The 20,612-nt window shown below is 46.6% G+C and overlaps 1 protein-coding gene across 1 annotated transcript in view; it reads left to right on the forward strand.

The window, feature by feature from the left end:
- LOC311106198 (RNA-binding protein Musashi homolog 2-like) overlaps nt 1-20,612 on the forward strand; it is a 251,675-nt gene that overhangs the window by 191,203 nt on the left and 39,860 nt on the right. Inside the window, exon 8 of the mRNA XM_084148510.1 lies at nt 12,313-12,395. Coding sequence (XP_084004636.1) covers nt 12,313-12,395 — 83 coding nt within the window. The remainder of the gene's footprint in view (nt 1-12,312; nt 12,396-20,612) is intronic.

A 20,612-nucleotide genomic window follows, 5' to 3' on the forward strand; every position in this document is an offset into this window, starting at 1 on the left:
AGCTCCCTCCCGGAGCGAGTTGATTGGATACCTGCCTCGGTCAATGCTGAGGCGGAAGCTGACTTTGTCAATAGTGCTGTGAACTCTGACAGAGACAGCAGACCAGATCGTTACCTCATCCTCATCCCTACGCCCTGGGTTTGGAGAGGGAGCTGAGAGAAGGCAAGACAGAGAGTGGAAGATAGAGAGAGACTGATGAAGAGATACCGAATACAAAATCACATTTCAAGGTGCATTTAGGGAAACTTTCGACGCAGGCCAAAGCAAGTATTTGATTTTCAGCAAGTAACTTATCTGTAATTTGAGGGAGAAGAAAAACTGGGACTCACAACACTGTTCCTGGGGTTAGTGTAGCAGGTGCAGTGTACTCTCCGCCTCTACTCCTAGGAGGGGATATGAGAGAGCTGTATTGTGGAGTAGATATCTCCTGCAAGGGGCAGGTGTGTTAACCCTCCCCTCCCACCTACCTCTCTCCCTCCCTCTCTCTCCTGCTCCACACCACCCAGCGGCTGCGGCTGCGGCTCCCTCTCGGCTGGTGAGAAATTGCTCCTGACAGCTGATTTGTTGGTTGTCAGAAGTGGTCGGTGTGGCGCTGATAAGGTTGGGGGGCGGTGTTGGGAGAGGGAGGGAAGGGAGGGGAGATATGGTGGACCCAGGCCATCCTCAAAGGCAGAAAGTATTACGCTGCCCAGGGGCCTCAACAAACACATGGAAATGTCTTTCTCTCTAGAAATCACAGGGGACACTTCCTCATATGCACAGCACACACCCCTAATGCTCTCTTTAAAGAGCCCACTCGTTCACGCAACAACACACCGCCTCAACGCTCCCTTTTAGCTGTGTCTTCTTGGATTTGTGCATGTTCCCCTATCGCGGGAAACCTGTTGAAGTCTCTCTCTGTGGAATTATATCTCTGAGAGCGCTACAGATAAACAAGTCCTTTGTGGACACGAAGGAGCTGCTACAGTGAGGGAAATTTTTTTTGGATCCCCTGCTTATTTTGTACATTTGCCCACTGACAAAGACATGATCAATCTATAATTGTAATGGTAGGTTTATTTGAACAGTGAGAGACAGAATAACAACAACAAAAATCCAGAAAAACGCATGTCAAAAATGTTATGAATTGATTTGCATTTTAATGAGGGAAATAAGTATTTGACCCCTCTGCAAAACATGACTTAGTACTTGGTGGCAAAACCCTTGTTGGCAATCACAGAGGTCAGACGTTTCTTGTAGTTGGCTACCAGGTTTGCACACATCTCAGGAGGGATTTTGTCCCACTCCTCTTTGCAGATCTTCTCCAAGTCATTAAGGTTTAGAGCCTGACGTTTGGCAACTCGAACCTTCAGCTCCCTCCACAGATTTTCTATGGGATTAAGGTCTGGAGACTGGCTAGGCCACTCCAGGACCTTAATGTGCTTCTTCTTGAGCCACTCCTTTGCTGCCTTGGCCGTGTGTTTTGGGTCATTATCATGCTGGAATACCCATCCACGACCCATTTTCAATGCCCTGGCTGAGGGAAGGAGGTTCTCACCCAAGATTTGACGGTACATGGCCCTGTCCATCGTCCTTTTGATGCGGTGAAGTTGTCCTGTCCCCTTAGCAGAAAAATAACCCCCAAAGCATAATGTTTCCACCTCCATGTTTGACGGTGGGGATGGTGTTCTTGGGGTCATAGGCAGCATTCCTCCTCCTCCAAACACGGCGATTTGAGTTGATGCCAAAGAGCTCGATTTTGGTCTCATCTGACCACAACACTTTCACCCAGTTCTCCTCTGAATCATTCAGATGTTCATTGGCAAACTTCAGACGGACATGTATATATGCTTTCTTGAGCAGGGGGACCTTGCGGGCGCTGCAGGATTTCAGTCCTTCACGGCGTAGTGTGTTACCAATTGTTTTCTTGGTGACTATGGTCCCAGCTGCCTTGAGATCATTGACAAGATCCTCCCGTGTAGTTCTGGGCTGATTCCTCAGCGTTCTCATGATCATTGCAACTCCACGAGGTGAGATCTTGCATGGAGCCCCAGGCCGAGGGAGATTGACAGTTATTTTGTGTTTCTTCCATTTGCGAATAATCGCACCAACTGTTGTCAACTTCTCACCAAGCTGCTTGGCGATGGTCTTGTAGCCCATTCCAGCCTTGTGTAGGTCTACAATCTTGTCCCTGACATCCTTGGAGAGCTCTTTGGTATTGGCCATGGTGGAGAGTTTGGAATCTGATTGATTGATTGCTTCTGTGGACAGGTGTCTTTTATACAGGTAACAAGCTGAGATTAGGAGCACTCCCTTTAAGAGTGTGCTCCTAATCTCAGCTCGTTACCTGTATAAAAGACACCTGGGAGCCAGAAATCTTTCTGGATTTTTTTGTTGTTATTCTGTCTCTCACTGTTCAAATAAACCTACCATTAACATTATAGACTGATCATTTCTTTGTCAGTGGGCAAACGTACAAAATCAGCAGGGGATCAAATACTTTTTTCCCTCACTGTATATATACATGTACAAGCGTGAACCAACCGTATTGCTTCCGTCTCGCTTCCGCATTGTCTCCGTGCTGCTCTGCTGTTTGTTGCTACTTGGCTACCTGCCAAACTATTCACGTTTTACTTTTAATAAACGTTTAATCAATCTCTGTGTTCAACAAATTTACCAACTTTTTAGTTTTGTCCTCACTCATCTTTTTTCGTTAAACTTTTTCACCCCGGACGTTTATCCCGAGACAGAAGAGTCATTTTCCTGTGCGTTTTAGCTGCCAACTTTACGTTATTTTCCGTTTTTCCATCGCAACTTTTTTTCCCTTATTCAACTTTTTCACTCCGGACGCTTTATCTGGACATGGCTCATCAACATCTTCAACAGCCGAAGCTAAGTAGTAACATTAACATGATGTCTTTTAATTGCAGTCGCTGTACTCATAATATACAGGAGAATTCTCGCCTTACGGCGAGAATAGCTGTGCTACAAGCCCAGCTTCAGACGCAATCGTTAGGCAAGAGTATTATCAGTGTAGGAAAGGAAGAAACAGCGTCTGTGCCACCAGTAAGTACAGACAGTAACGTTAGTATAACTCCCCCCGCACAGTCCCTGCAGCCGGACAACTTTCTCATGGCTTCTGGAGGGAAATACTGTTGGAATGCTCAACCGGTGTCGCTCATTCAGCCGACAGAAACCTTCAACCGGTTTTCCCCATTATGTAGCGAGTCGGAGTCTGAGTCTGAGTCTTCTCTAGTCTCTACTCCTCCCGTTACGGGGTCTGAGACGCCGAAGGCTCCCACCATTAGCTCTGACAAATTGAAAACCCTAGTCATTGGCGACTCCATTACCCGCAGTATTAGACTTAAAACGAATCACCCAGCGATCATACACTGTTTACCAGGGGGCAGGGCTACCGACGTTAAGGCTAATCTAAAGATGGTGCTGGCTAAAGCTAAAACTGGCGAGTGTAGAGAGTATAGAGATATTGTTATCCACGTCGGCACCAACGATGTTAGGATGAAACAGTCAGAGGTCACCAAGTGCAACATAGCTTCAGCGTGTAAATCAGCTAGAAAGATGTGTCGGCATCGAGTAATTGTCTCTGGCCCCCTCCCAGTTAGGGGAAGTGACGAGCTCTACAGCAGAGTCTCAGCACTTAATCGCTGGTTGAAAACTGTTTTCTGCCCCTCCCAAAAGATAACATTTGTGGATAATTGGCCCTCTTTCTGGGACTCACCCACAAACAGGATCAAGCCTGACCTGCTGAGGAGTGACGGACTCCATCCTAGCTGGAGGGGTGCTCTCCTCTTATCTACCAACATAGATAGGGCTCTAACTCCTTTAGCCCCACAGTGAAATAGGGTGCAGGCCAGGCAGCAGGCTGTTAGCCAACCTGCCAGCTTAGTGGAGTCTGCCAATAGCATAGTCAGTGTAGTCAGCTCAGCCATACCCATTGAGACTGTGTCTGTGCCTCGACCTAGGTTGGGCAAAACTAAACATGGTGGTGTCCACCCTAGCAATCTTATTAGGATAAAGACCTCCTCCATTCCTGCCATTATTGAAAGAGATCGTGATACCTCACATCTCAAAATAGGGTTACTTAATGTTAGATCCCTCACTTCAAAGGCAGTCATAGTCAATGAACTAATCACTGATCATAATCTTGATGTGATTGGCCTGACTGAAACATGGCTTAAGCCTGATGAATTTGCTGTGTTAAATGAGGCCTCACCTCCTGGTTACACTAGTGACCATATTCCCCGTGCATCCCGCAAAGGCGGAGGTGTTGCTAACATTTACGATAGCAAATTTCAATTTACAAAAAAAAAAATGACGTTTTCATCTTTCGAGCTTCTAGTCATGAAATCTATGCAGCCTACTCAATCACTTTTTATAGCTACTGTTTACAGGCCTCCTGGGCCATATACAGCGTTCCTCTCTGAGTTTCCTGAATTCCTATCAGACCTTGTAGTCATAGCAGATCATATTCTAATTTTTGGTGATTTTAATATTCACATGGAGAAGTCCACAGACCCACTCCAAAAGTCCTTCGGAGCCATTATCGACTCAGTGGGTTTTGTCCAACATGTCTCTGGACCTACTCACTGCCACAGTCATACTCTGGACCTAGTTTTGTCCCATGGAATAAATGTTGTAGATCTTAATGTTTTTCCACAAAATCCTGGACTATCGGACCACCATTTTATTACGTTTGCAATCGCAACAAATAATCTGCTCAGACCCCAACCAAGGAGCATCAAAAGTCGTGCTATAAATTCTCAGACAACACAAAAATTCATTGATGCCCTTCCAGACCCCTTCTGCCTACCCAAGGACGTCAGAGGACAAAAATCAGTTAACCACTTAACTGAGGAACTAAATTTAACCTTGCACAATACCCTAGATGCAGTTGCACCCCTAAAAACGAAAAACATTTGTCATAAGAAACTAGCTCCCTGGTATACAGAAAATACCCGAGCTTTGAAGCAAGCTTCCAGGAAATTGGAACGGAAATGGCGCCACACCAAACTGGAAGTCTTCCGACTAGCTTGGAAAGACAGTACCGTGCAGTACCGAAGAGCCCTCACTGCTGCTCGATCATCCTACTTTTCCAAATTAATCGAGGAAAATAAGAACAATCCAAAATTTCTTTTTGATACTGTTGCAAAGCTAACTAAAAAGCAGCATTCCCTAAGAGAGGATGGTTTTCACTTCAGCAGTGATAAATTCATGAACTTCTTTGAGGAAAAGATCATGACCATTAGAAAGCAAATTACGGACTCCTCTTTGAATCTGCGTATTCCTCCAGGGCTTAGCTGTCCTGGATCTGCACAGCTCTGCGAGGGCCTGGGATCGGGAGAGACACTTAAGTGTTTTAGTACTATATCTCTTGACACAATGATGAAAATAATCATGGCCTCTAAACCTTCAAGCTGCATACTGGATCCTATTCCTACTAAACTGCTGAAGGAGCTGCTTCCTGTGCTTGGCCCTCCTATGTTGAACATAATAAACAGCTCTCTATCCACCGGATGTGTACCAAACTCACTAAAAGTGGCAGTGATAAAGCCTCTCTTGAAAAAGCCAAACCTTGACCCGGAAAATATAAAAAACTATCGGCCAATATCGAATCTTCCATTCCTCTCAAAAATTTTAGAAAAAGCTGTTGCGCAGCAACTCACTGCCTTTCTGAAGACAAACAATGTATACGAAATGCTTCAGTCTGGTTTTAGACCCCATCATAGCACTGAGACTGCACTTGTGAAGGTGGTAAATGACCTTTTAATGGCGTCAGACCGAGGCTCTGCATCTGTCCTCGTGCTACTAGACCTTAGTGCTGCCTTTGACACCATCGATCACCACATTCTTTTGGAGAGACTGGAAACCCAAATTGGTCTACACGGACAAGTTCTGGCCTGGTTTAGATCCTACCTGTCGGAAAGATATCAGTTTGTCTCTGTGAATGGTCTGTCCTCCGACAAATCAACTGTACATTTCGGTGTTCCTCAAGGTTCCGTTTTAGGACCACTATTGTTTTCACTATATATTTTACCTCTTGGGGATGTTATTCGAAAACATAATGTTAACTTTCACTGCTATGCGGATGACACACAGCTGTACATTTCAATGAAGCATGGTGAAGCCCCAAAATTGCCCTCGCTAGAAGCCTGTGTTTCAGACATAAGGAAGTGGATGGCTGAAAACTTTTTACTTTTAAACTCGGACAAAACAGAGATGCTTGTTCTAGGTCCCAAGAAACAAAGAGATCTTCTGTTAAATCTGACAATTCATCTTGATGGTTGTAAAGTCGTCTCAAATAAAACTGTGAAGGACCTAGGCGTTACTCTTGACCCTGATCTCTCTTTTGACGAACATATCAAGACTGTTTCAAGGACAGCTTTTTTCCATCTACGTAACATTGCAAAAATCAGAAATTTTCTGTCCAAAAATGATGCAGAAAAATTAATCCATGCATTTGTTACTTCTAGATTAGACTACTGCAATGCTCTATTTTCCGGCTACCCGGATAAAGCACTAAATAAACTTCAGTTAGTGCTAAATACGGCTGCTAGAATCCTGACTAGAACCAAGAAATTTGATCATATTACTCCAGTGCTAGCTTCCCTACACTGGCTTCCTGTTAAGGCAAGGGCTGATTTCAAGGTTTTACTGTTAACCTATAAAGCGTTACATGGGCTTGCTCCTACCTATCTTTCCGAGTTGGTCCTGCCGTACATACCAATACGTACGCTACGGTCACAAGACGCAGGCCTCCTAATTGTCCCTAGAATTTCTAAGCAAACAGCGGGAGGCAGGGCTTTCTCCTATAGATCTCCATTTTTATGGAACAGTCTGCCTACCCATGTGAGAGACGCAGACTCGGTCTCAACCTTTAAGTCTTTACTGAAGACTTATCTCTTCAGTAGGTCATATGATTGAGTGTAGTCTGGCCCAGGAGTGTGAAGGTGAACGGAAAGGCTGGAGCAACGAACAGCCCTTGCTGTCTCTGCCAGGCCGGTTCCCCTCTCCACTGGGGTTCTCTGCCTCTAACCCTGTTGCAGGGGCTGAGTCACTGGCCTGCTGGTGCTCTTTCATGCCGTCCCTGGGAGGGGTGCGTCACTTGAGTGGGTTGAGTTACTGACGTGATCTTCCTGTCTGGGTTGGCGCCCCCCCCCCCCCTTGGTTTGTGCTGTGGTGGAGACCTCTGTGGGCTATACTCGGCCTTGTCTCAGGATTGTAAGTTGGTGGTTGGGGATATCCCTCTAGTGGTGCGGGGGCTGTGCTTTGGCGGAGTGGGTGGGGTTATATCCTTCCTGTTTGGCCCTGTCCGGGGGTTTCTTCGGATGGGGCCACAGTGTCTCCGGACCGCTCCTGTCTCAGCCTCCAGTATTTATGCTGCAGTAGTTTATGTGTCGGGGGGCTGGGGTTAGTTGGTTATACCTGGAGTACTTCTCCTGTCTTATCCAGTGTCCTGTGTGAATTTAAGTATGCTCTCTCTAATTCTCTCGTTCTCTCTTTCTCTCTGAGAACCTGAGCCCTAGGACCATACGTCAGGACTACCGGGCATGATGACACCCTGCTGCCCCCAGTCCGCCTGGCCTTGCTGCTATTCCAGTTTCAACTGTTCTGCCTGCGGCTACGAAACCCCTACCTGTCCCAGACCTGCTGTTTTCAACTCTAAATGATCGGCTATGAAAAGCCAACTGAGAGACCTGAGCCCTAGGACCATACGTCGGGACTACCGGCCGTGGTGACTCCTTGCTATCCCCAGTCCGCCTGGCCTTGCTGCTATTCCAGTTTAAACTGTTCTGCCTGCGGTTATGGAACCCCTACCTGTCCCAGACCTGCTGTTTTAAACTCTAATGATCGGCTATGAAAAGCCAACTGAGATTTATTCCTGATTATTATTTGACCATGCTTGTCACTTATGAACATTTTTGAACATCTTGGCATGGTTCTGTTATAATCTCCACCCGGCACAGCCAGAAGAGGACTGGCCACCCCTCATAGCCTGGTTCCTCTCTAGGTTTCTTCCTAGGTTTTGCCTTTCTAGGGAGTTTTTCCTAGCCACCGTGCTTCTACACCTGCATTACTAGCTGTTTGGGGTTTTAGGCTGGGTTTCTGTACAGCACTTCGAGATATTAGCTGATGTAAGAAGGGCTATATAAAATAAAATTGATTGGTATACAACATGATGCACTTGTACACTATACAGAACGCTTCACAGTACAGACGTTTCCATTGAATGCGTACTCCTACTCTACCTGCTGCCTTTAAACAGAATGAATGTGCACCAGTTGTCTTTAATTTGATTCATTACTAATGGGGACCGGGGGAGGCCCCAGAGGCCCCGGTACACGAGGCCAGGAGTAATGTGCTCTGTACTGGATGGATGACTGGACTGAATGCAGATGGGAGGCAGAGCCCTAGTTTTTGATTAGCTGACACAGCGGGACCACGCAGCGGTGCTTAAGCGAATGAGAGCAGAGGATACATACGGAGAGAGAAAGGCCCAGGGCTGACTGAGAGCCCAGACCAGAGAGAACTGACAGGAGGATCTGTCAGAGAGATACGAGAGAGTGGGAAGAGATGAGATATAGAGGGATGCGAGGAAAGAGATGAGCGAGAGAGAGAGAGAGAGATATAGAGGGATGCGAGGATAGAAAGGGAAGAGATGAGTAGAGAGAGAGCGAGCGAGAGAGAGAGAAGTGAAAGGATGACTAGGAAGTAGATGTAGATAAACTAGAGAGAGAGAGAGAGACTATTTGACTACTAGAATCTGAAGTGGTCCTCTGTAGCTCAGCTGGTAGAGCACGGCGCTTGTAACGCCAAGGTAGTGGGTTCGATCCCCGGGACCACCCATACACAAAAAAAAAAAATTATGCATGCATGACTGTAAGTCGCTTTGGATAAAAGCGTCTGCTAAATGGCATATTATATTATATTATTATAAGTCAAATGTCTACTGTTTGCTGATCTGGTGCTTCTGTCCCCAACCAAGGAGGGCCTACAGCAGCACCTAGATCTTCTGCACAGATTCTGTCAGACCTGGGCCCTGAAAGTAAATCTCAGTAAGATAAAAAATAATGGTGTTCCAAAAAAGGTCCAGTCGCCAGGACCACAAATACAAATTCCATCTAGACACCGTTGCCCTAGAGCACACAAAGAACTATACATACCTTGGCCTAAACATCAGCACCACAGGTAACTTCCACAAAGCTGTGAACGATCTGAGAAACAAGGCAAGAAGGGCGTTCTACGCCATCAAAAGGAACATAAAATTAAATATACCAATTCGGATTTGGCTAAAAATACTTATTTATAGAACCCATTGCCCTTTATGGTTGTGAGGTCTGGGGTCCGCTCACCAAATGGGACAAACACCAAATTCAGACTCTGCATGCAGAATTCTGCAAAAATATCCTCAGTGTACAACGTAAAACACCAAATAATGCATGCAGAGCAGAATTAGGCCGATACCAGCTAATTATCCAGAAAAGAGCCGTTAAATTCTACAACCACCTAAAAGGAAGTGATGCCCACACATTCCACCACAAAGCCCTCACCTACAGAGAGATGAACCTAGAGAAGTGTCCCCTCAGCCAGCTGGTTCTGGGGCTCTGTTCACAAACACAAACAGACCCCACAAAGCCCCAGGACAGAAACACATTTAGACCCAACCAAATTATGAGAAAGCTAAAATATAACTATTTGACACACTGGAAAGAATCAACCAAAAAACGGAGCAAATTGGAATGCTATCTAGCCCTAAACAGAGAGTACACAGTGGCAGAATACCTGACCACTGTGACTGAACCTAAATTAAGAAAATCCTTGACTATGAACAGACTCAGTGAGCATAGCCTTGCTATTGAGAGAGGCAGACCTGGCTCTCGAGAGATGACAGGCTATGTGCACACTGCCCACAAAATGAGGTAACCTCCTGCCAAATCTACAGTGAGGGGGAAAAAAGTATTTGATCCCCTGCTGATTTTGTACATTTGCCCACTGACAAAGAAATGATCAGTCTATAATTTTAATGGTAGATTTATTTGAACAGTGGGGACCTTCAATGCTGCAGAAATGTTTTGGTACCCTTCCCCAGATCTGTGCCTCGACACAGTCCTGTCTCGGAGCTCTGCGGACAATTCCTTCGACCGCTTGGCTTGGTTTTTGCTCTGACATGCACAGTCAACTATGGGACCTTATATAGACAGGTGTGTGCCTTTCCAAATCATGTACAAACAATTGAATTTACCACAGGTGGACTCCAATCAAGTTGTAGAAACATCTCAAGGATGATCAATGGAAACAGGATGCACCTGAGCTCAATTTCAAGTCTCATAGCAAAGGGTCAGAATACTTATGTAAATACGTATTTTATTTTTTATAAATTTGCAGAAATGTTTAAAAACCTTTTTTCGCTTTGTCATTATGGGATAGTGTGTGTAGATTGATGAGGAAATGTTTTTTTTAATCCATTTTAAAATAAGGCTGTAACGTAACAAAATGTGGAAAAAGGGAAGGGGTCTGAATACTTTCCGAATGCGCTGTAGATAAACTAGAGAGAGCGAGAGAGAATGAATGGGAGGAGGATGAAAGACAAATAAAAGCACAACCTTGAAAACATTTGTTTTGATTGTGTTCTGACTCTTATTGCTATATGTGATCTGTGTTCCACTGATCTGATACTGTATGTTCCTGAGAGAGATTGACAGAGAGGGGCTTGAGATTTGAGGAAAGGGGGTTGTGAGTTGAGTTCTCTGTCTGACGTGTGCTGTGCATCACTCCAGGACGTCCCCTTGGATCAGAACAGGAAGTCATGGAGAGAGGGCAGGTCATAGACTAATGAACTTTACTTCCTGCCTCACACCAGAGAGAGTGTAGGCGGCTTTGATCACTGACACCTGCTTGATGATGTCTGTATGGATCCAACCTCATATTGGGGGGGGAACTATGTGTACATGTAACATGCAGGCAGAGTTTGTGTACCTGTGTGTGTGTGTACTGTATGTGTGTGTGCGTGCGCGCATGCATGGGTATGTTTGTGAATTGAATGCCCTGCGCTGTACTGTGTAATAACTCATTGTTAGTGTACTGTGGTGTGTGCAGAGGCGGGACAGGACGGGGGGTTTGTCGGAACGGTTGCTCTCTCCATGACCCTCTTATCGGCCCTCCCGCCTCTTTATCTGCCCTTATCTGCTGGCGTGTGTGGAGAAGGGGGGCGCTGCCTGGCCACGTGCTGGCTCTCTGTCAAACCCTGTTGACCCCTTGACTCCCACAGGCTTATCTCCCACTCTTAAAAGCCAAAGCCTTGTTTCAGCTTGTCACAGCGGGTCGCACAACTTCTGCTTTATTCCGCTCCGCTCCGTGTGTTAGTTTTAGAGAGTATACTGATTAGTCAACAGGGCATGGAGTGGAAGGCTTCCTGTGTGTGTGTGTGTGTGTGTGTGTATATGTGTGTGTGTTAGCGCATGTGGGCATTTTTGTGTGTCTGTATCCTTTGTATATGCCTTCATCATGTCATCCCTTTATGTGACATGTAGATAATCCGGTCAATCTTTGGCCCATGAGATTAGATTAGATTAGATTAGATTATCCTCTAAGATTAAGATCACTTTAAGGTCCAACCGAGGCAATGGCATCTAAGATTTGAAACCAGCAACCCTGATGCCAGCTAACTTCCCGTCAGATTTTTCCCGTCGGGCCCGGAATTCGAACTGGCAACCCTCCGCTAGGCTACCTGCTGCCACTATTAGTTATGAATTCGATAATCCAGTCAAGCAATGAGTCACTGGATTACCCTCTATTAGGTATCAACTTGTGTTTGTTGCTGATTTGAGAGGTTGATATAATGTTCTATGTATCAATAATATGATATGGCCTGACATTACCATAAAACTAGAATTTGTTTTACAGTGAAATATCAATGAAGGAGCAGAGAATATCTGTAATGAAATTCACGGGCTACGCCAGGGTCCATGAATTTCCTTTAATGAGCTTTGTGGCATTTCCCTCCTCTTCTGTCTGTGAAGCAGGAATATAGTTATTCTAATAATGAGAACTGTATCATTTTTATTGCACATAGCTGTACGGCCGTTCCAGATCTATAACTGCATCTTTATTAGGTCCTGATAACACAGGGTTTAGCTAAATTTAGGGGACTACATTTCAAACGTTGCCTGTCTTGCAAATTGACGTTTTTCTATGAATCTTGACTATAACCAATGCTTTATTTTTCTCTCCCTTTTTCTCCTTTTTCACTCACCCTCTTTCTCTCTCCGTCCTCCTCTTCCTGTCATTCTCTCTACGTCTCTGTCCTCCCTGCAGGTTTTGGCTTTGTAACTTTTGAGGTTGAGGACGTTGTGGAGAAAGTATGCGAGATCCACTTTCATGAAATCAATAATAAAATGGTGAGTGGCTCTCGCTTTTCAAACCGGCGGACGGTGCTGGCTGGATTAATATTAGATTAGATTAATATGTTTTTAGGGATATGGAGTCAGTGGTGTGCACTGTGCACCGATGACCACACACCATGAAATTGTGTGTGTGAGTCGTTCCTGGCAGAAGGGTAAAACAACCTGTCCCTACCTCACGCAAAACCACCCAGCAAATCAGGGTGGAACAGGTATCCATGTCTGAAGGCTGGTGGCATTATTGAAAAAACAACAACATTAAACCTATCAGTCCAGGCTGTTCCCAATGCCACACCTAATGCCAGACCTGGTGTTGGTGTTTATTGTTAATCTTCAGTAGTGGCAGTGTGTTTCTAGGAGATTGGTCTCGGGTCAGGGTTAATGGCCTGTTAACCAGGTGGTGGTGGGGGGAGGCTGTGAGTAGGCTGGCTGAGGCCCAGGACGGTGAGGCCATGGTGGGCAGAGGAGGAGGAGGGTGGTGGTGGTGGAGCCTGGGTGTAGCGTTAGCCTGTGCTAGTTGCCTTGTGGCTCATGCAGCCTGCTGTGGCTCAGACAGTGCAGTGTAGCAGCGTAGGGGGAGTATATCAGACCCTGCATGGCTACATATCTGGCCTGCCGTGCACTGACAACTCTCCCTCCTTAGTCAACACTACTACTTCTACACTACTCTACTCCCCCTCCTTAGTCAACGCTACCACTACTACTCTACTCCCCCTCCTTAGTCAACACTACCACTAATACACTACTCTCCCTCCTTAGTCAACACTACCACTAATACACTACACTACTCTCCCTCCTTAGTCAACACTACCACTAATACACTACACTACTCTCCCTCCTTAGTGAACACTACTATTAATACACTACTGTCCCTCCTTAATCAACACTACCACTACCACACTACACTACTCTCCCACCTTAATCAACACTACCACTACTACACTACTATCCCTCCTTAGTGAACACTACTATTACTACACTACTCTCCCTCCTTAGTCAACACTACTACACTACACTACTGTCCCTCCTTAGTCAACACTCCCACTACTACCCTACTCTGATCTCCCTTCTTAGTCAACACTACCACTAATACACTACTCCCCCTCCTTAGTCAACACTACCACTAATACACTACTCCCCCTCCTTAGTCAACACTACCACGAATATACTACTCCCCCTCCTTAGTCAACACTACCACTACTACTCTACTCTCCCTCCTTAGTGAACACTACTATTACTACACTACTGTCCCTCCTTAGTCAACACTACTACACTACACTACTCTCCCTCCTTAATCAACACTACCACTACTACACTACTCTCCCTCCTTAATCAACACTACCACTACTACACTACTCTCCCTCCTTAGTCAACACTACCACTAATACACTACTCTCTGTCCTTAGTCAACACTACCACTAATACACTACTCTCTGTCCTTAGTCAACACTACCACTACTACAATACTCTCCCTCCTTAGTCAACACTACCACTAATACACTACTCTCTGTCCTTAGTCAACACTACCACTACTACACTACTCTCCCTCCTTAGTCAACACTACCACTAATACACTACTCTCTGTCCTTAGTCAACACTACCACTAATACACTACTCTCCCTCCTTAGTCAACACTACCACTAATACACTACTCTCCCTCCTTAGTCAACACTACCACGAATACACTACTCTCCCTCCTTAGTCAACACTACCACTAATACACTACTCTCTGTCCTTAGTCAACACTACCACTAATACACTACTCTCTGTCCTTAGTCAACACTACCACTAATACACTACTCTCTGTCCTTAGTCAACACTACCACTAATACACTACTCTCCCTCCTTAGTCAACACTACCACTAATACACTACTCTCTGTCCTTAGTCAACACTACCACTAATACACTACTCACCCTCCTTAGTCAACACTACCACTAATACACTACTCACCATCCTTAGTCAACACTACCACTAATACACTACTCTCTGTCCTTAGTCAACACTACCACTAATACACTACTCTCCCTCCTTAGTCAACACTACCACTAATACACTACTCTTTGTCCTTAGTCAACACTACCACTAATACACTACTCTCTGTCCTTAGTCAACACTACCACTACTACTCTACTCTCCCTCCTTAGTCAACACTACCACTAATACACTACTCTCTGTCCTTAGTCAACACTACCACTACTACTCTACTCTCCCTCCTTAGTCAACACTACCACTAATACACTACTCTCTGTCCTTAGTCAACACTACCACTAATACACTACTCTCTGTCCTTAGTCAACACTACCACTACTACTCTACTCTCCCTCCTTAGTCAACACTACCACTAATACACTACTCTCTGTCCTTAGTCAACACTACTACTAGTACACTACTCTCTGTCCTTAGTCAACACTACCACTAATACACTACTCTCTGTCCTTAGTCAACACTACCACTACTACTCTACTCTCCCTCCTTAGTCAACACTACCACTAATACACTACTCTCTGTCCTTAGTCAACACTACCACTACTACACTACTCTACTCTCCCTCCTTAGTCAACACTACCACTAATACACTACTCTCTGTCCTTAGTCAACACTACCACTAATACACTACTCTCTGTCCTTAGTCAACACTACCACTAATACACTACTCTCTGTCCTTAGTCAACACTACCACTAATACACTACTCTCCCTCCTTAGTCAACACTACCACTAATACACTACTCTCTGTCCTTAGTCAACACTACCACTAATACACTACTCTCCCTCCTTAGTCAACACTACCACTAATACACTACTCTCTGTCCTTAGTCAACACTACCACTAATACACTACTATCTGTCCTTAGTCAACACTACCACTAATACACTACTCTCCCTCCTTAGTCAACACTACCACTAATACACTACTCTCTGTCCTTAGTCAACACTACCACTAATACACTACTTTCCCTCCTTAGTCAACACTACCACTAATACACTACTCTCTGTCCTTAGTCAACACTACCACTAATACAATACTCTCCCTCCTTAGTCAACACTACCACTAATACACTACTCTCTGTCCTTAGTCAACACTACCACTAATACACTACTCTCCCTCCTTAGTCAACACTACCACTAATACACTACTCTACTCTCCCTCCTTAGTCAACACTACCACTAATACACTACTCTACTCTCCCTCCTTAGTCAACACTACCACTAATACACTACTCTCTGTCCTTAGTCAACACTACTACTAATACACTACTCTCTGTCCTTAGTCAACACTACCACTAATACACTACTCTCTGTCCTTAGTCAACACTACCACTAATACACTACTATCTGTCCTTAGTCAACACTACCACTACTACTCTACTCTCCCTCCTTAGTCAACACTACCACTAATACACTACTCTCTGTCCTTAGTCAACACTACCACTAATACACTACTCTCTGTCCTTAGTCAACACTACCACTAATACACTACTATCTGTCCTTAGTCAACACTACCACTACTACTCTACTCTCTGTCCTTAGTCAACACTACCACTAATACACTACTCTCTGTCCTTAGTCAACACTACCACTACTACTCTACTCTCCCTCCTTAGTCAACACTACCACTAATACACTACTCTCTGTCCTTAGTCAACACTACCACTAATACACTACTCTCTGTCCTTAGTCAACATTAACACTAATACAGTACTCTCCCTCCTTAGTCAACACTACCACTAATACACTACTCTCCCTTCTTAGTCAACACTACCACTACTACTCTACTCTCCCTCCTTAGTCAACACTACCACTAATGTAGAGTAGTGTAGTAGTGGTAGTGTTGACTAAGGAGGACAGTAGTGTAGTATGTTACTGCAGCAACAGGAAGTGCAGCCACAGGAAATGTGAATTATTGTGTGGATTATAATTAATGGACATTTTTGTAGGGGTTGATACATGTTTAGTTGGGGCAAATCAAGTCTGATCCTACATTAGGTAGTAGTTCACTGACACCCGGTCTCAGCCCTCCAGACCCACAGACAGACAAACAGACAGACAAACAGACAGACACAGCATCCATCAAGCACAGATCCAGCACAGATATTGACTTTCACATGAAAGTGCATCAAATGCTCTCATTGCTCAGGGAGCCCCCATCTCTCTTCTCAGCCAAGCCCCACATTGCCCATCGACTGGCTGCATTAAATTGGGCTGCGGGGAATTGCATGCATCGTTTGCATCTGTAGGGGAGGTTAAAAAAGAGAGAGGGATGAGAAAAAGGGATATTTCCAACCCCGGCCTCCATCAGTATTACCAGCTCATGTCTCCATAAAATTATAACTCTGTTTGTGGGGCTTCCTGGTTGTTGAGGGGTTGGAGGAGCAGCTGGGAAATAAATGACTGAGGAGAAGGTATGAAAAGTGGGATGAAGCGGAAGAATGTTTTGTGTGTGAAAAAGCGGTGTTGGATGGAGTCCCGCATCCTCTCTTTCTTCTCTCTTCTAATTTCCGATGCGGTTTTCAGAGTTTCTCTTTGCCAAAAGGATGAAAGCCACCTCGGAGGCATCGTCTGCTAGCAGCTTGTGAATTTGTGTGTGTGTGTGTGCACATGTGTGTGAGCGTGTGTGTATGTACGTGCGTGTGTACGTGTGTATTGACTTGCTAATATTCAGCTATAATATTATAGTGATTACGTTGTAAATGGCAGTAGTAATGCACTCTTGGAAGTGACCACCAGGCCGTAGCCCTCGTGTGAGAGATGCTTTACAGCCACCATTTCACAAACCCACCGTCTCTGCCCCCTTATCCCTCAGCTTTTAAGATAGGAGGGGGCCATCTCAGTCTCCAGCTCTGCTTCCTGTGTGGAGCTAGCAGGCCTGACCCAGGCTTCGACTCCTGTCCTCTCCTATTGAGTGGTTCTGACTGGGACTTACAGGGCTCTGTATCAAGAGATGATGTTACCAGGCATCAGTGGCTCAGTGCCACTATAGGGGTGAGGCCCTACTCTGAGTGCTATCCGCCCCAGGCCGAACCTGTTTGATACCCACTCTGGGTAGACATAGACAGCCATTAAACATTCAGTAGACTTTCTTCTCCTCTCACAGTGACTCAGAGAGAGCGAGAGAGAGAGACTTTCTCCACAACCCACTCCACTTTAAATCTCCTAGCCCTAACAGAGCTCTGACATGTGGAGAGGCTGAGAAAGGAAGAGAGGTGCAGGAATGAAAGAGGACAAATAGAGAGGTGAAGGAAAACTCTGAAGAGGCTTTTTGTTTCCCTCTTCAGTATAGACAGACTGGAGTTCTGGCCCAAAAACTGGGGACCAGGTTTGACTGACTGCCTGAATGTGTGTCAGTCTGTTTAGCCCTGACAGTCTCACACCCCTTTCACACTCTCTCCAAATCGCTTCATACAATACCTTATTCCCACCCTTTGTCTTGCGCCCCCCCCCCCCCCTCTATTTTCCGAATTTGACAGTTTTTAATAGATGCTTTGTCTGGTAGTACTCACTGAGCTTTGCTGCTTTACTGTGCTGTGACGGTAGAATATAGGTGTTTGACTGGAGTGTGGGGCACGCAATAAAGATGCCCTGCCACTCAGGATATTGTTTAAAGGCCTGGTTGGGGCAGACTGGGCCATGCAGCTGTTGGACACATGTAGAGGAGTGGATCGATCCTGGCCTGTGATAAACCTTCCCTCAGGGACCACCCAGACAGGAAAACTTAGAGAGAAAAACACAGTCTACTGTAGCAGTGCTCTTTCTTAGGTAATTATACCGTATCCTTTCTTTCAACGGATCTGAACTGGATGTGAGACTAGAGGTGAGGGCTGTATGTTAACTGTCTGTACAGTGATGCCCATTCTTACACCGCCCTTATAGATGTTAACATTTAACTGCTTTGGTTTCAGTGATTGACCAAACTCAGCCTTGGGTATGAAAGGACCTCCCTTTCCTCTCTGCTGGTGTCTCTGTGCTGTCTGCACCAATAGCTAACACCCCCCTAGAGCTGTAGACCTGCTGCATGTGCCCAGGCAATACTGCCGACTCCTCTCCATAATCCCCCATGCCTCCCATGCTGCTCCCATGTAGCCCCCCTGCCAGTACAGACGTACCCTGGCTCATTCCCATCACGCCGCCCTTCTCTTCCATCCAGCCCCCTGCCTTCCCCCGGAGGCCCCCTGCGCTAGCTCACCGCGGCGCTAGTCCATTAGCATGTATGATACGTGCCTAGCATGTTGGTGGGCCAATTTAGAGGCTGGCTCCGCCATGCCAGGGCTCAGGCCTGCAATATCATTGGGAGATAATCTACCGCTGTGAGGGAGAAAGTGGCAGCTCAGGCGTGTAGAAAATCACTCTCCCGCCCTTCTCTTTCTTCCTTCTGGCTGTTAATACCACCACTTCTTCTGATGACACTGAGAACATGGCAGAAACACGCAAGGGAGGGAGTGAAGTGTTTGTGTGTGTGTGTCAGAGGAGGGCCAAGGCAGAGGGGACATGACATGATTCTATGAGTGTGTCCATAGTTAATATATCCCTCAACCCATTTGATCCCATTAGGTGACATGTTAAGTTGATTCTTCCTGTCGCTCTCTCTGTGTGGATATTTACTCAGCTCTCTCTGTCCAGGATGAGTTAGTGCACGGCTAAGACTCTCTCTCTCTGTGTCACTCTCTCTCACTCTCTGTCAATACCTCCCCCCCCCCCCCCCCCCCCCCTCCTCTCTGTCTCTGTCCCTCTCTCTCTCTCTTTGAAGAGAGCAAGAGAGACATAGAGTAGAATTTCCTGTACATAATTGACAAAACGGCAAAACACCAGTGAAAATGGGTAATGGCATGGTAAAGCTAACAGGGTTTTATGGCCTCCTAACTGTAGTTGATGTAACACATAAAGAAAAGAAAGCAGTGAAGTGGAGGGGAGATGCAGGGCAGGCAGAGGACATGCAGGGCAGGCAGGGGAGATGCAGGGCAGGCAGGGGAGATGCAGGGGAGATGCAGGTCAGGCAGAGGACATGCAGGGCAGGCAGGGGAGATGCAGGTCAGGCAGAGGACATGCAGTGCAGGCAGGGGAGATGCAGGGCAGGCAGGGGAGATGCAGGGGAGATGCAGGTCAGGCAGAGGACATGCAGGGCAGGCAGGGGAGATGCAGGGCAGGCAGGGGAGATGCAGGGTAGGCAGGGGACATGCAGGGCAGGCAGGGGAGATGCAAGGCAGGCAGGGGACATGCAGGCCAGGCAGGGGAGATACAGGGCAGGCAGGGGAGATGCAGGGCAGGCAGGGGACATGCAGGCCAGGCAGGGGACATGCAGGCCAGGCAGGGGAGATGCAGGGCAGGCAGGGGAGATGCAGGGCAGGCAGGGGAGATGCAGGGCAGGCAGGGGAGATGCAGGGGAGATGCAGGTCAGGCAGAGGACATGCATGGCAGGCAGGGGAGATGCAGGGCAGGCAGGGGACATGCAGGGTAGGCAGGGGACATGCAGGGCAGGCAGGGGAGATGCAGGGCAGGCAGGGGACATGCAGGCCAGGCAGGGGACATGCAGGCCAGGCAGGGGAGATGCAGGGCAGGCAGGGGAGATGCAGGGCAGGCAGGGGAGATGCAGGGCAGGCAGGGGAGATGCAGGGGAGATGCAGGTCAGGCAGAGGACATGCATGGCAGGCAGGGGAGATGCAGGGCAGGCAGGGGACATGCAGGGTAGGCAGGGGACATGCAGGGCAGGCAGGGGAGATGCAGGGCAGGCAGGGGAGATGCAGGGCAGGCAGGGGAGATGCAGGGCAGGCAGGGGAGATGCAGGGCAGGCAGGGGAGATGCAGGGCAGGCAGGGGAGATGCAGGGCAGGCAGGGGAGATGCAGGGCAGGCAGGGGAGATGCAGGCAGGCAGGGGAGATGGCTCCCTCGGCTCGCTTCACCCTGAGAGACCCCAATGTAATCTATAGCCAGGACACACACACACACACACCCTGCCTGATGAAGAGCCCAACAACACACACACACATGCAATGCAGGTACGCACACACATACATTTTTTTATTTGCTCTAGAGCGCTTTCCTCTCGCAAACGGAACGGTGAAAATAGATGTTCTGTTTTGGAAGCATAAATAGCCTCTGACAGCATTTCAGTTTTTTCTCTGCAGATATAGATTTGTGTGTCAGGCAAAATAGCTGTAAGTGTATCAATAATGTACAGGGGCTCCCCATGTCTCCCATGTAATCTAATTCAACTTGCCAT

Source organism: Coregonus lavaretus, assembly GCF_964263955.1.
Source record: "Coregonus lavaretus genome assembly, chromosome: 30".
Classification (NCBI taxonomy): Eukaryota; Metazoa; Chordata; class Actinopteri; order Salmoniformes; family Salmonidae; genus Coregonus; species Coregonus lavaretus.